Consider the following 12,445-nt stretch of genomic DNA (forward strand, 5'->3'; position numbering starts at 1 on the left):
CCGTTTGTCCGCCCGTGTGAAAGGGCCCTTAGGTTTACGGGTTGATTTCTAGCTACAGCCATTAATGAGGAGCCTTCCTGCTTACCTTAGGGACATGAATCAGCTGTTGCAATGTTGTGGGGATTTGGTATGGAGGATGGAGACACTTGGGTAAAGTGTGACGTGACCAGTCCCCTATTTGTCGATCCCTCATCATATGGGCTTGCGTGCTGTGGAATTCTTTCTTGATCGTTTCAGCAATTATTCAGTGACTCACAAGGATATACATTTTGGAACGTTTAGATTTTTTGTTGACACACTTTCTTTCGATGGGGGCTTCTATCTCCAGAAGTGCAGAGCAGCTATAGGAGCTCGGTTTTCACCATCTCTCGCCAACCTGTACATGGGTTGGTGGGAGAGGTACCGCATTTTTGGGGATGGAAACCCCTTCCGATCAAGAATAAAGGTTTTACCGGCAATTTATTGACGATCTGTTCGTTTGCTCAAGTACTTTAGGTGATTTGGATCCTTTTTTTGGATTATTTAAAATGACAATTGTCTGAACCTGCAGTTTACTGGGCAGATGAACAGTGAATCTATTTCCTTTTTGGATGTCATGATTTTCAGTAGGGATAGCCATGTTCAGTCTAGCATATTATAGGAAGCCTAATTCTGGCAATGTGTTACTTTGTGCTGACCGGGACATCCTCATCACGTTACGTGTGGCATTTCAAAGACTGAGGAGACTATGCAGCAGGGACGAGGATTTTCAAAAAGGAAAAAAGTAGTACAGGCTACGGTGAGAACATGCTTCATAGAGCTATTAATATTGCGTGCACAGAGAGGGAGAAACTCTTGTGTGACAAAAAGCCTTGACGAGGTAATGTTAATGTTCCAGTGTTCTCAACCCCCTTTAGTCTTGAATTTAGGAAAATCTGAAATATTTTGACACGCCATATTCCTATTCTCGGAGGATGAAATTTTTGCTAAAGTTTTGTCAGGTGGTTTTAAAGCGGTATTCCGTCGGGCCTCTTCTTTAAGTAACTCCCTGTCACCTAGTGAGTTCAGATCAGGTTTCACTACTAGGACCTGGCTGGATTTTAAAGGGGTCTTTAAATGTGGCTCTAATAATTGCCCATAATGTCCTTGTATTGTAAAAGGAGATACATTTCAATCTACCTCTAACAATAGAATTTTGAACATCAAAAGCTTTATTAATTGCAACATGAGATATGTGATCCATTTGATCACATGTAAGGCTTGCAGGGTTCAATATGTGTGGGCTGCACTATGAGAAGACTCAGAGATCGTTTAAATTACCACATTGGGAACATTGACAGGAAATTGGCCACCAATGTAACCCAACATTTCAATAATTTTCATGATGGGGACATAGAGAAGATAACCATGCCTAGTAAGGGAGGAGATAAGTTCAGAATCCTGTGTAAGCGGCAAGTATTCTGGATATTTTCTCTTGGCACCAAAATTCCCCAGGGGTTAAACTGAGTGGGATTTAACCCATTTTTATGATTGACGTATGCAATGTATAACTTATTTTTCCTTTGCCGATGATCTTTTTTTTTTCCCCTTTGCTGGTATTTTTTTCAGAATTCTCTCTTCTGGTCAGGTTTTCAATCTTTTCTGTGTAAACCACTTCTACTGTACAACCACTTTCACCTGCAGGTAAGCCTATATTAGGGCTTACCTGCAGGTGCTGGAAATATCTCCTAAACCTACACGGTTTAGGAGATATTTACAATGTCCCCGTACGTCGATGTCTTCGGCACATGTGCACTTTAGAAAGGGCACACTGTGCCGTTTCTAGAGGGGTCATGCCGTGACTGGCTGCTCCCGCACGCATGCGTGGGAGTGAAGTCATGCGACTCTGGCCATTCACAGAGCTGGAGTCCGCGGCCCCCGGAAAGGAAGAGGGGTGAAGAAAGGATGCTTCCTGTACAGGGGACAGCGGTGACATCTCATTATGCTTTACTTTTGCAGAGAAATAAAGAGGAAGTAAAATCCATCAGGGTTTTTAAGGAACATCCACTTTGAGTATAGTGTGTAACCTTTTTTAAGATGGGGGTAGATATATCATTTTCTTTTTTCTCCTCCGCTCTTTAAAGGTTACTATATGGAATAGAAGCTCTCTTTTGTGTTTTTGTTTCTTGTTTTTAAACAATTTTCTGAACAGGAGATTGTATTGGGCTTGTAGTTGCAACAGCCAAGTTAGATTTCAACGAGATGCACTTGTGCGGTAATGCGATTTGTGTTAAAAATGTGATTGTAGCTTTTGCAACTTCTGTGGTTTTGATAAAGCACTCCTATAGTGTAAAATGCATCAACCTACCTGCATTTCCCCTGCCTGTACTAATCCAGTGAATTTAATATTTATGCTTCAATAAAGATTTTCAAATTTACTCTCTGTGTGGGTGTGCTGCCGATCCAAAGATTCTCAGCTTACACACACCCCAGCTATCCCCAGCCATAAAAAAAAAAAAAAAAAAAGATGCAAGGAAGTGAAGCATTTTGGTAGAAGAGACTTTGAATGTCTCTTCTGTTAAAAACTATGGGCCAGATTCATGTAGGAGGGCGTAACTTTGTGCGGGCGTAGCGTATCCTATTTACGCTACGCCTCCGCAACTTAGACGGGCAAGTGCAGTATTCACAAAACACTTGCTCCGTAAGTTGCGGCAGCGTAGCGAAAATGGGCCGGCGTAAGCCCGCGTAATTCAAATGTGGAAGAGGTGGGCGTGTTGTATGTAAATCAATCGTGACCCCACGTAAATGACGCGCCTAACGAACGGCGCACGCATGCTCAGTATCACGTCGAATTTACGCTCCTAAGATACGCCGGTTCAATGCCTGTGGCGTGAACGTAAACTACGCATTCACGTACGACTTACGTAAACGAGGTAAAAAGATACGCTTGTTCCGACGTCCATACCTTGCATTACCTGCGCCTCATATAGCAGGGGTAACTTTACGTCGGACGTAAGCCTTACGTAAACAGCGTAGCGGGCGCAAGTACGTTCGTGAATCGGCGTATCTAGCTAATTTACATATTCGACACGTAAATCTATGGAAGCGCCCCTAGCGGCCAGCGTAAATATGCACCCCAAGATACGACAGCGTAGGAGACTTACGCCGCTCGTATCTTGGCAACAGAGAGGCGTATCTGATTCTATGAATCAGGCGCACAGATACGACGGCACAGATTCGGACTTACGACGGCGTACGTGGGGATACGCCGTTGTAAGTCCTTTGAGAATCTGGCCCTATGTTCGTTTTTTTCCAGCTGTGTACACAGTTGGCCAACTCCCAGAACCTGCGAAAAACAAACAATGGAGCTCAAGCAACGCAACGTCAGCATGTGCATGCACAGGAATAGCATCAATATCGGCTGCCCAATAGCTGCAGAGGGAAGAAACCATATGAGGAAGAAAACTATTAAAATATGGCAAAAGTGGAAAGAATAATATTGGGGAGCACAAATCTTGTATTGCTGCAGGTACACAAGCATTCTTGCACATTATAACAAATGCTTTAACATGCTTCGGTTTTAGTTCAGGTTTAAGTAAATGTTTCACACCATAGCTCCGTTTTACTGACCCCCGTGACAGTGCTCAAGCCTAGTAGCAAATTGCTTGTCCCACGTGCTGTCCCTATGACAGAGACATCAATTCCTCGTCTCGGACACCAGTCTTTCTGTGCCAGCTGCTTGGCCAGGGTGTCCAAGAAAGCAATGTATGATTGGTTATTTTTTTAAAAAATTTGGAAAGCATGTGGCCTCCCCCCCGTTTGTGGTTCTCAGACATTGAAGAATTTTAACTAAATAAGGCTACGTGGCTTGCAGAATTCAGCAGCTCAACACCTTTGGAACAGTTTTACAGTCCATTTTTTCTAGCGTTAAATATTACAATAATATTAATTACCATGGTGCTATCACTTTTTTCTAGAATTCATAGGAGCGGCCTTTAGAAGACATTAGGGATGAGCCGAACATCACTGGTTCGGTTCGCAGCAGAACATGCGAACAGGCAAAAAATTAGTTCGAGCACGCAAACGCTGTTAAAGTCTATGGGACCCGAACATGATCAAATCAAAAGTGCTAATTTTAAAGGAGAATATGTAAGTTATTGTCATAAAAAGTGTTTGGGGACCCGGGTCCTGCCCCCGGGGACATGCATCAATGCAAAAAAAAAAGAGATTTTTAATACAGCTTACCTGTAAAATCTTTTTCTTGGAGTACATCACGGGACACAGAGCGGCATTCATTACTATATGGGTTATATGGAGTACCTTCAGGTGTAGACACTGGCAATCTTCAAACAGGAAATGCCCCTCCCTATATAACCCCCTCCCATAGGAGGAGTACCTCAGTTTTGTAGCAAGCAGTATGCCTCCCAAAATGGTCCTCAAAAAGAGGGGTGGGAGCTCTGTGTCCCGTGATGTACTCCAAGAAAAAGATTTTACAGGTAAGCTGTATTAAAAATCTCTTTTTCTTTATCGTTACATCACGGGACACAGAGCGGCATTCATTACTATATGGGATGTCCCAAAGCAATGCTTACAATGAGGGGAGGGAGAACATCTCCAAGACAAAAGGATTTAATTTAGAGATATACTCAAATCATAATAAATCCAACTTATTTGAGAAAAATAATCTTAAATTTTTAAATTTAACTCAAAAAAAAGAGGAGCCCCCGGGATCCGAGGGTCTCAAACTGCAGCTTGCAGCACTGCCTGCCCGAAGGCAGTATCAGTATTCCTTCTTACGTCCAACTTGTAGAATTTTGTAAATGTGTGGACAGAAGACCAGGTTGCCGCCTTGCAAACTTGAGCCATAGAGATCTGGTGGTGTGCTGCCCAGGAGGCGCCCATGGCTCTAGTAGAATGAGCCTTTAATGATACTGGAGGAGGCAACCCTTTCAAGCCGTAGGCCTGAGTGATTAATTGCTTGATCCACCTAGAAATGGTGGACTTTGCAGCTGCCTGCCCCTTCTTGGGCCCATCCGGTAGAATAAACAGCACATCTGTTTTCCGGATCTTCTTTGTAGCTTTAAGATAGGCCTTCATGGCCCTGACAATATCCAAGGTATGCAGCAACCCTTCCTTTCTGGAAGTAGGTTTAGGGAAGAAGGATGGTAATACCAAATCCTGGTTCAAATGAAAACTGGATATGACCTTCGGTAGGAAGGAAGGATGAGGGCGGAGAACGACCTTGTCCTTATGAAATATAAGATATGGTTCCTTACAGGATAAGGCTGCCAGTTCCGAAACTCTTCTTGCGGAAACTATGGCAACCAAAAATACCAACTTCCTTGTCAGTAGAACCAAAGGAACTTCAGCCAACGGCTCAAACGGTTGTTTCTGTAAACTTGACAGGACAAGATTTAAATCCCACGGACAAGGCGGGGATTTAACTGGAGGTTTAATACGTAAGACCCCTTGAAGGAAGGTCTTAACCAGCGAGTGGGTGGCCAGCGGCCGCTGAAACCACACTGACAGGGCAGAAATCTGTCCTTTGATTGTGCTTAATGCCAATCCTTTATCCACTCCTAGCTGGAGAAAACTTAATACTCTATCGATGGTAAATTTGCGAGAAAGCCATCGCTTGGACTCACACCAGCCTACATAGGCCTTCCAGACCCTGTAATAAATCACCCTAGAGACCGGTTTCCTGGCTCTGATTAGGGTAGAGATTACCTTCTGAGACAGACCTCTACCCCTGAGAATCAAGGATTCAGCTTCCAGGCCGTCAAATTTAGATGCCGTAAGGCAGGGTGGAGGATCGGACCTTGCGATAGCAGGTCTGGCCTTAGAGGCAGAGTCCAAGGGTTTCCCACTACCATCCTTAGGATTAGTGAGTACCATGCCCTTCTGGGCCATGCTGGAGCTACCAGGATGACTGGTATGCGCTCCACCCTGATCCTGCGCAGCAGGCGGGGTAGTAACTGGAGCGGGGGAAATGCATAAAGAAGTTTGAACTGATGCCAAGGGCAAACCAGAGCATCGGTTCCGCAGGCCATCAGATCCCTTGACCGGGACATGAACCTGTCTAGCTTCTTGTTGAGTCTCGATGCCATGATATCCACGTCCGGCACTCCTCAACTTTGGCAGAGTGCTTGAAAGACCTGTGGATGCAGAGACCATTCCCCCGACCATAGAGTCTGGCGGCTTAAGAAGTCCGCCTGAAAGTTGTCCACTCCGGGAATGAATATTGCCGATATGCAGGGTACATGAGCCTCTGCCCATAGGAGAATCAAGCTCACTTCTCTCTGAGCGGCCTGACTCCTGGTTCCCCCTTGGTGATTTATGTATGCCACTGCCGTGGCATTGTCTGATTGAATTCTCACCGGGAACCCCTGCAATTTCGACGTCCAAGCCCTGAGGGCTAGTCGAACAGCTCTGAGCTCCAAGATGTCGATGGGTAACAGCTTCTCTGGCTTTGCCCAAATACCTTGGCGAGTGGAACCCTCCACAATTGCTCCCCAGCCCGTTAGGTTGGCGTCTGTGGTCACTATCTTCCAAGCCACTGGGCTGAAAGACCTTCCCTTCAGTAGGTTCTGAGGATCTAACCACCAACACAGACTTTGCCGGATTCTTGATGAGAGTGGCAACGGGATATCCAAGGCCTGTGGCCTTCTGCTCCATGCTGACAGGATGGCTGCCTGCAGGATGCGAGTGTGGCTCTGGGCGTATGGCACCGCCTCGAAGGTAGCCACCATCTTGCCTAGTAGTCTCGTACATAGGCGAATAGTCGGTTCTTTCTTGCTTAGAACCAGTAGGATTAACACCTTGATGGCCTTGACCTTCCTCAGAGGTAGGAACACTCTTTGTTGTTCTGTGTCTAATCTCATGCCGAGATATTCCAATTGCCTTGTGGGCTGGAATGCTGACTTTTCCCGGTTTAGGACCCAGCCGAACCTCTCGAGGTATTGGACCGTGAGGGCCACTGCTCGCTCCAAGCCGGGAGACGAGTGGTCTATGACTAGGAGGTCGTCCAGGTATGCTAGAATCGTGACCTCTTGAATCCTTAGCTTGGCTAGGATTGGAGCTAGAACTTTCGTGAACACGCGGGGGGCCGTAGCCAACCCGAAGGGAAGCGCCACGAATTGGAAATGACGCGAAGCCACCATAAAGTGTAGATATCTTTGATGTGGCTGATAAATTGGAACATGAAGGTAGGCATCCTTTATGTCTACGGACGCCATGAAGTCGTCCTTTTGGAGTGTGGCAGCTGCTGACCGCACGGATTCCATCCGAAATGAGCGGACTTTTAAGTATGCATTTACCATCTTTAGGTCCAAAATTGGCCTGACATCTCCATTGGGCTTTGGGATGATGAATAGGTTGGAGTAGAAACCCAGTCCCTGTTCCAGGACTGGTACCTCTACTATTACTTCCTGCTCGGCAGGAATAAGTTCAAGCATTTGCTTAAATTGATCCGATAAAGCTTGAGCGACTCCAATCGCAGCCACGGCTGGCTGTACTACTGCCCCTGCAGCAGTGAAGGAGTTTTTAAGTAGTGCTTCCAAGCGTTTATCCACTGGATCCTTGAAAACCTGTATGTTTTCTACAGGGCATGTTAACGATTTGTTAACACATGAGATGGCTGCGTCTACTGCAGGAGAAGCCCATCTCTTGGAAAACTTTTCTTCCATAGGATACAAGACAGAAAATTTCTTAGGTGGTAAGAAAACCTTGTCTGGTTTGTTCCAATCTTGGAACAAGACTCCCTCCAATAGAGGATGGATCGGAAACACCGCACTGCTTTGAGGCGCCCTCAGTGAGCCCAAAGCTGAAACCGTCGATACCTGGAGATCTGGTATAGGCAGGTTGAATGCCTTATGGACCAAGTCCGTCAAGTCTTGAATCCACCAGCTCTCCCTCAGGGAGACTGCCCCAGACTCCTCTGTATCCGGATCATCGATCCCTGAACCTACTTGGTCCTTGTCCAAGAGGTCGTCCAATTCCCCAGAGGAAAGGACCTCCTCTTCCGAGGGTCCGCGCACGGGTGACGGAGATCTATTCCGCTTACTACCCCGCATAGCTGCGGCTATCATTTTTCCCATGCTTTTCTGCATCTCATTTAAAGAGGTAAGTAACACCTCCTCCGTGACCATCTTAGGATTGGGTTGACTCGCGTCAGCTCCAGTCCCAGATCCCGATGGCCCAAAGGCTCCCAGTGGGGAAAGCAGCGGCATAGCTCTATCCGAGACCTCAGACCCTGTGGGGGAATCCCCACCTTTTGTACCCTCTGATTTGGTCTTTGATGCCATGGTACAATACCGAGGTACACCTGCTACTTATTGGTACCTGGGACTTATAAATAGTTAAATGCCCAAACACCTGTTTGGGGAATAAAAAATGTTTCCTCTCCCCCAGATGACACTTTTTTTTTTTTTTTTTTTTTTCAAAAGAAAAAAAAAAACTTCTCTTCTTTTTTTTTTTTTTTTTTTTTTTTCAATCTAGGCAAGAAAAAACATTCTATCCCCCTGAGTAGTATTGCCAAAGAAAAGACTATGAGATGGAAAAGAAAAACAGCCTATTCCTAGGCTAAACCACAATCTTCTGAAGACTGTAGTATTCTTTCCGGCCACTGTGTGTCCTCGGCGCCCCGTGCTTCACTCCAGTCCTTCCTCCCTCAAACCATAGTATTGAATGAGCTGTGGTATCTAAGGAAGGGCCGCCCCTTCCTTAAATCACTGACCCGCCCTTCCCCCCCAGCTAAAACGGCGCCAAATGCGCCTATAAACACGTGCACGCGCGCCGCGCGCGTGCCCGCCGACGGGGGGGGGTGTTTGGGAGGAAGGGCCTCTCTGTTCCTGCAGCCGCAGCCAGAAACACACGAGGAGGACAGCGTTTTGCCTGCCTTGCAGGCATGAGGAAGAGGACTGGATAGAGCATCGCCTGGAGGCTTGCAGGTAAGCATAGCTCTCTGACACACACATACATTTGTACACAAAAGGCCCCACTCACAGCTTTTCCAATACTACCAGGGAGGTCACTTTTTAAGGGGAATAATAACATATAGAGCCATCCTATCTTCATGATATGTGACTGGTTTGCCAGATGCAATGCATAACTTTTAGGCATGTCCCCTGTGACCTCCCAGAAAAAACTTGCTAAGAGCCAAGTTCCGCAAGTTTTCCCCTTACTTACCTGCTCCATGCCGCAGGACTTTGCAAAGCAAGAGGCCCAATCTTCCCCCATCTCCGTGGGGATGTCTAGACCTTCAGGCCCTGGGAACCTTCTTCTTCCATGAAGGATCCACTGTCCTGGGCCCATACAGCACCCTGGCAAACAGAAAACATTAGGTGCCCAAAGGTTTTCTAAGTTCTGGGCCCAGGGTCCAGCTCTCTTAAAAAGAAAGCATTATGGGCTATACCCCAAGGGTTTGGGGTCCGGTTACTGACCACTTTAGCGCTCAGGCTTTTTTGGACAGAACCGGTAGCTCACCTAATCCCAAGGATGCGGAGGCAAGCTAAACCATGACTAACACCTAAGACACTGGCGTAAAAACTGAGGTACTCCTCCTATGGGAGGGGGTTATATAGGGAGGGGCATTTCCTGTTTGAAGATTGCCAGTGTCTACACCTGAAGGTACTCCATATAACCCATATAGTAATGAATGCCGCTCTGTGTCCCGTGATGTAACGATAAAGAAAATGTTTTAATAAAAAATGGCAGTTTTTTCAGGAGCAGTGATTTTAAGAATGCTTAAAGTGAAACAATGAAAGTGAAATATTCCTTTAAATGTTGTACCTGGGGGGTGTCTATAGTATGCCTGTAACGTAGTGCATGTTTCTCGTGCTTAGAAAAGTCCCTGCACAAAATGACATTTCTAAAAGGTAATTTAAAACTACTCGCGGCGATAATGAATTGTCGGGTACCGTGCAACGCTCCAGTTTGAAAGCCCTCGGGGGCGCTTTAAAGGAGCTATTTTTAGCGTTCTATCGCCTGCAAAGCGTCCCAGTGTGAAAGGGGTATAAATTCCATTAATTTTCCCCATGTATTCCGCTATATCTCCAGTGAATTCTTTTCTATACAAATAGTTTCTTCTACGGCTCTTATTTCAACCCTTGCAACCCACTCCTTCATGCTCGGAACTTCTTGAGTCCTCCAAAAACTCTGGATTAAACTTTTAGCTTCATTTAAGAGGAATGGGACAAGTGTATTCTTGTATTGAGGGACCATTGTCCTTGTATCATGAAATAAACAATCTTAAGGGCCCTTCTGAATCTGTTCTACCGTAATTTGGTAAGTTGCTGCCAAGATTCCTTCCCAATAGGGTTGAATCTTTGTGCATTCCCACCACAGGTGCACAAAGGTCCCCAGGGCATCACAACCCCTCCCACAGGTTGGGGAGCCCTCTTCCCGATCCTAAGCACCCTCTGGGGGGGTCACATAACATTTTGCCAGGAGTTTATAGCACATTTCCACTGTCTTTATATCCCCTGTAGAAAAACAGGCTATTCTCAAGATTTTCCTTTTATGTTCCTCATCTCTAAATGGGCCCATCTCCTCTTCCCAGGTCGAAACATTTTACATTTGTATAATATGCAAACAAAATATATTGGCAGACTTTGCTGTTCCACTATTTTTGATACTTACTCCTTCTCTTTCGTTTCATAACCATCAGAAACATCAAATACCATGTAAGGTTGGAATGGCCAGTCTGAGGAGCACCGGATTTCCTCTGTTGCCCTGTAGATGAAAAAATAGGTTAGGGTTTTGTTATTTTGCCAAGTCCACAGTAATAAAATATTCAAACAAAGGCAGTCCTACCTATCAGTTTTCAGTATTGAGTTGTAAAAGTGTTTGGAAGGAAAGAGGCAAATATCAGGGTGCATACGATATTGTAATGTCAGCCGTTGGATTGGAGGATTGGAGCCAGAGGCTTCTAAGATTTGGCAGAGCCGAGACATCAAAGATTGCCCATAACCTAGTTCCTCTGCTTTCTAAAATGAGATGGAAATAAAAATGATTAGATTAGGCAATGTACTTTTTATAAAGAACTGGTGCTCTCTTTTTAACTATCACTCTCCTTTATTCAACTGAACCCCAAGCACAAAAACATTAAAATGTAAAAAAATTCTCAAATGTCATAAAGGATCTAAATAAACTTGTGAGCACCACATGCCTTTGCAAACCCAGTTAGGTTGTAAAAATTAGCAGTGACATCACTATATTGTACACAGCTAGTGCAGAGAGCAGAGCTGTTGGGAGAGTCCCAGTAAGTTCATCCACTACAGGCTGCCTACAGAAAACTACAAGGGTGGCAGAAGCAAGACCAGTCTCCCTGCACAAGGAGAAAGAACAGCAGTGACCACACAAATTCATGCTGGATTGCTGCACAGAATAAACAAAGGGCACCAAATTTCAAGAAAGAATACACATGCCTTTTGTATATTTGCTTATTCTGGAGTTCAGCTTCAACCAGTTTGGATCTACGGCATTTTTTTCTTTATTTTTGCACATATAAAAATCGTAGTTTTTAGCAATAAAATTACTTAACAGAACATTATATATTTTAAAAAATTTTGATGTCACAGGATACTTGTTTATTAAATACAAACTTTCAGGGAAAAAATATGATAAAAATACATTTTATTGCAAACACATGCACACAATATAATACTCATCATTTTAGTAAAATATAAATAGATGAGGTCACATCAAGTAAATGTATACCAAAACGTGCAAAGTCTTAAAATTATGTGTGCTCGTGAGATCGCAAAAAACTACAATACTCAAAGATCTTCCTAGTTGACACATTAAAAGCCTTTACAGCTTATTAGTTTAGTGTTAACCAGGAGCTCTTGTGCTAGAATTATTGCTCTCACTCTGACGTTCGCAGCAATATATCACACATGTGATTTGACCGTAGTTTACTTACGGGGCAATAGAAGTTACGGCAATTTATACAAAAATGTTAATACATTATAATTTTAGCTTTTTTTAAAACTTTATTTGATTGCCATCACAAGGGGTTAATAACCCCCATGTGATAGGATTCAGCAGTTAACAGGTACTCTTTTTGGAGACATTAGGGGTCCAATTGACCCCATTGTCTCCCCTGCCCTTCACACCATCTAACCGAGCACATATCTGCTCAGTTAGAGGTCATGCCTGGATATACTGGTAAGGAAATAGTGCATCTGAAAAAAGTGACAAAATCAGTCGCTTCCGGGTTCTTTCATTACATGCAAGATTGAGGCATGGATATGCTTCGTTCTCACACTGCTTTCGCTCCTGAAGCCAGCGGTCGTGGTTCTGAGCTCCCAGTAAGAGTGGGAGAGCCTGAAAACCACAGGGGGAGGATGCACAGTGCTGCCCGACTATAAAAATGATCAGCGGCTATAAAGCCACTGCATCACCTTTACTTTAAAGCCTGGAGCCGGCTGATCAAGCAGAGCACAAGCTGATGGTTGCAGTAGCAGCCACCAGCTTGTGATTAACA

At 44.8% G+C, this 12,445-nt stretch overlaps 1 protein-coding gene across 1 annotated transcript in view; it reads right to left on the reverse strand.

Moving 5' to 3' along the window:
• SETX (senataxin) overlaps window positions 1-12,445 on the reverse strand; it is a 199,136-nt gene that overhangs the window by 28,673 nt on the left and 158,018 nt on the right. Inside the window, exons 20-21 of the mRNA XM_040324416.1 lie at window positions 10,771-10,943; window positions 10,597-10,689 (exon numbers count right to left, since the gene is read on the reverse strand). Of these exons, the coding sequence (XP_040180350.1) occupies window positions 10,597-10,689; window positions 10,771-10,943 (266 nt within the window). The remainder of the gene's footprint in view (window positions 1-10,596; window positions 10,690-10,770; window positions 10,944-12,445) is intronic.

The sequence above is a fragment of the Rana temporaria genome, chromosome 9, assembly GCF_905171775.1.
Source record: "Rana temporaria chromosome 9, aRanTem1.1, whole genome shotgun sequence".
Taxonomy (NCBI): Eukaryota; Metazoa; Chordata; class Amphibia; order Anura; family Ranidae; genus Rana; species Rana temporaria.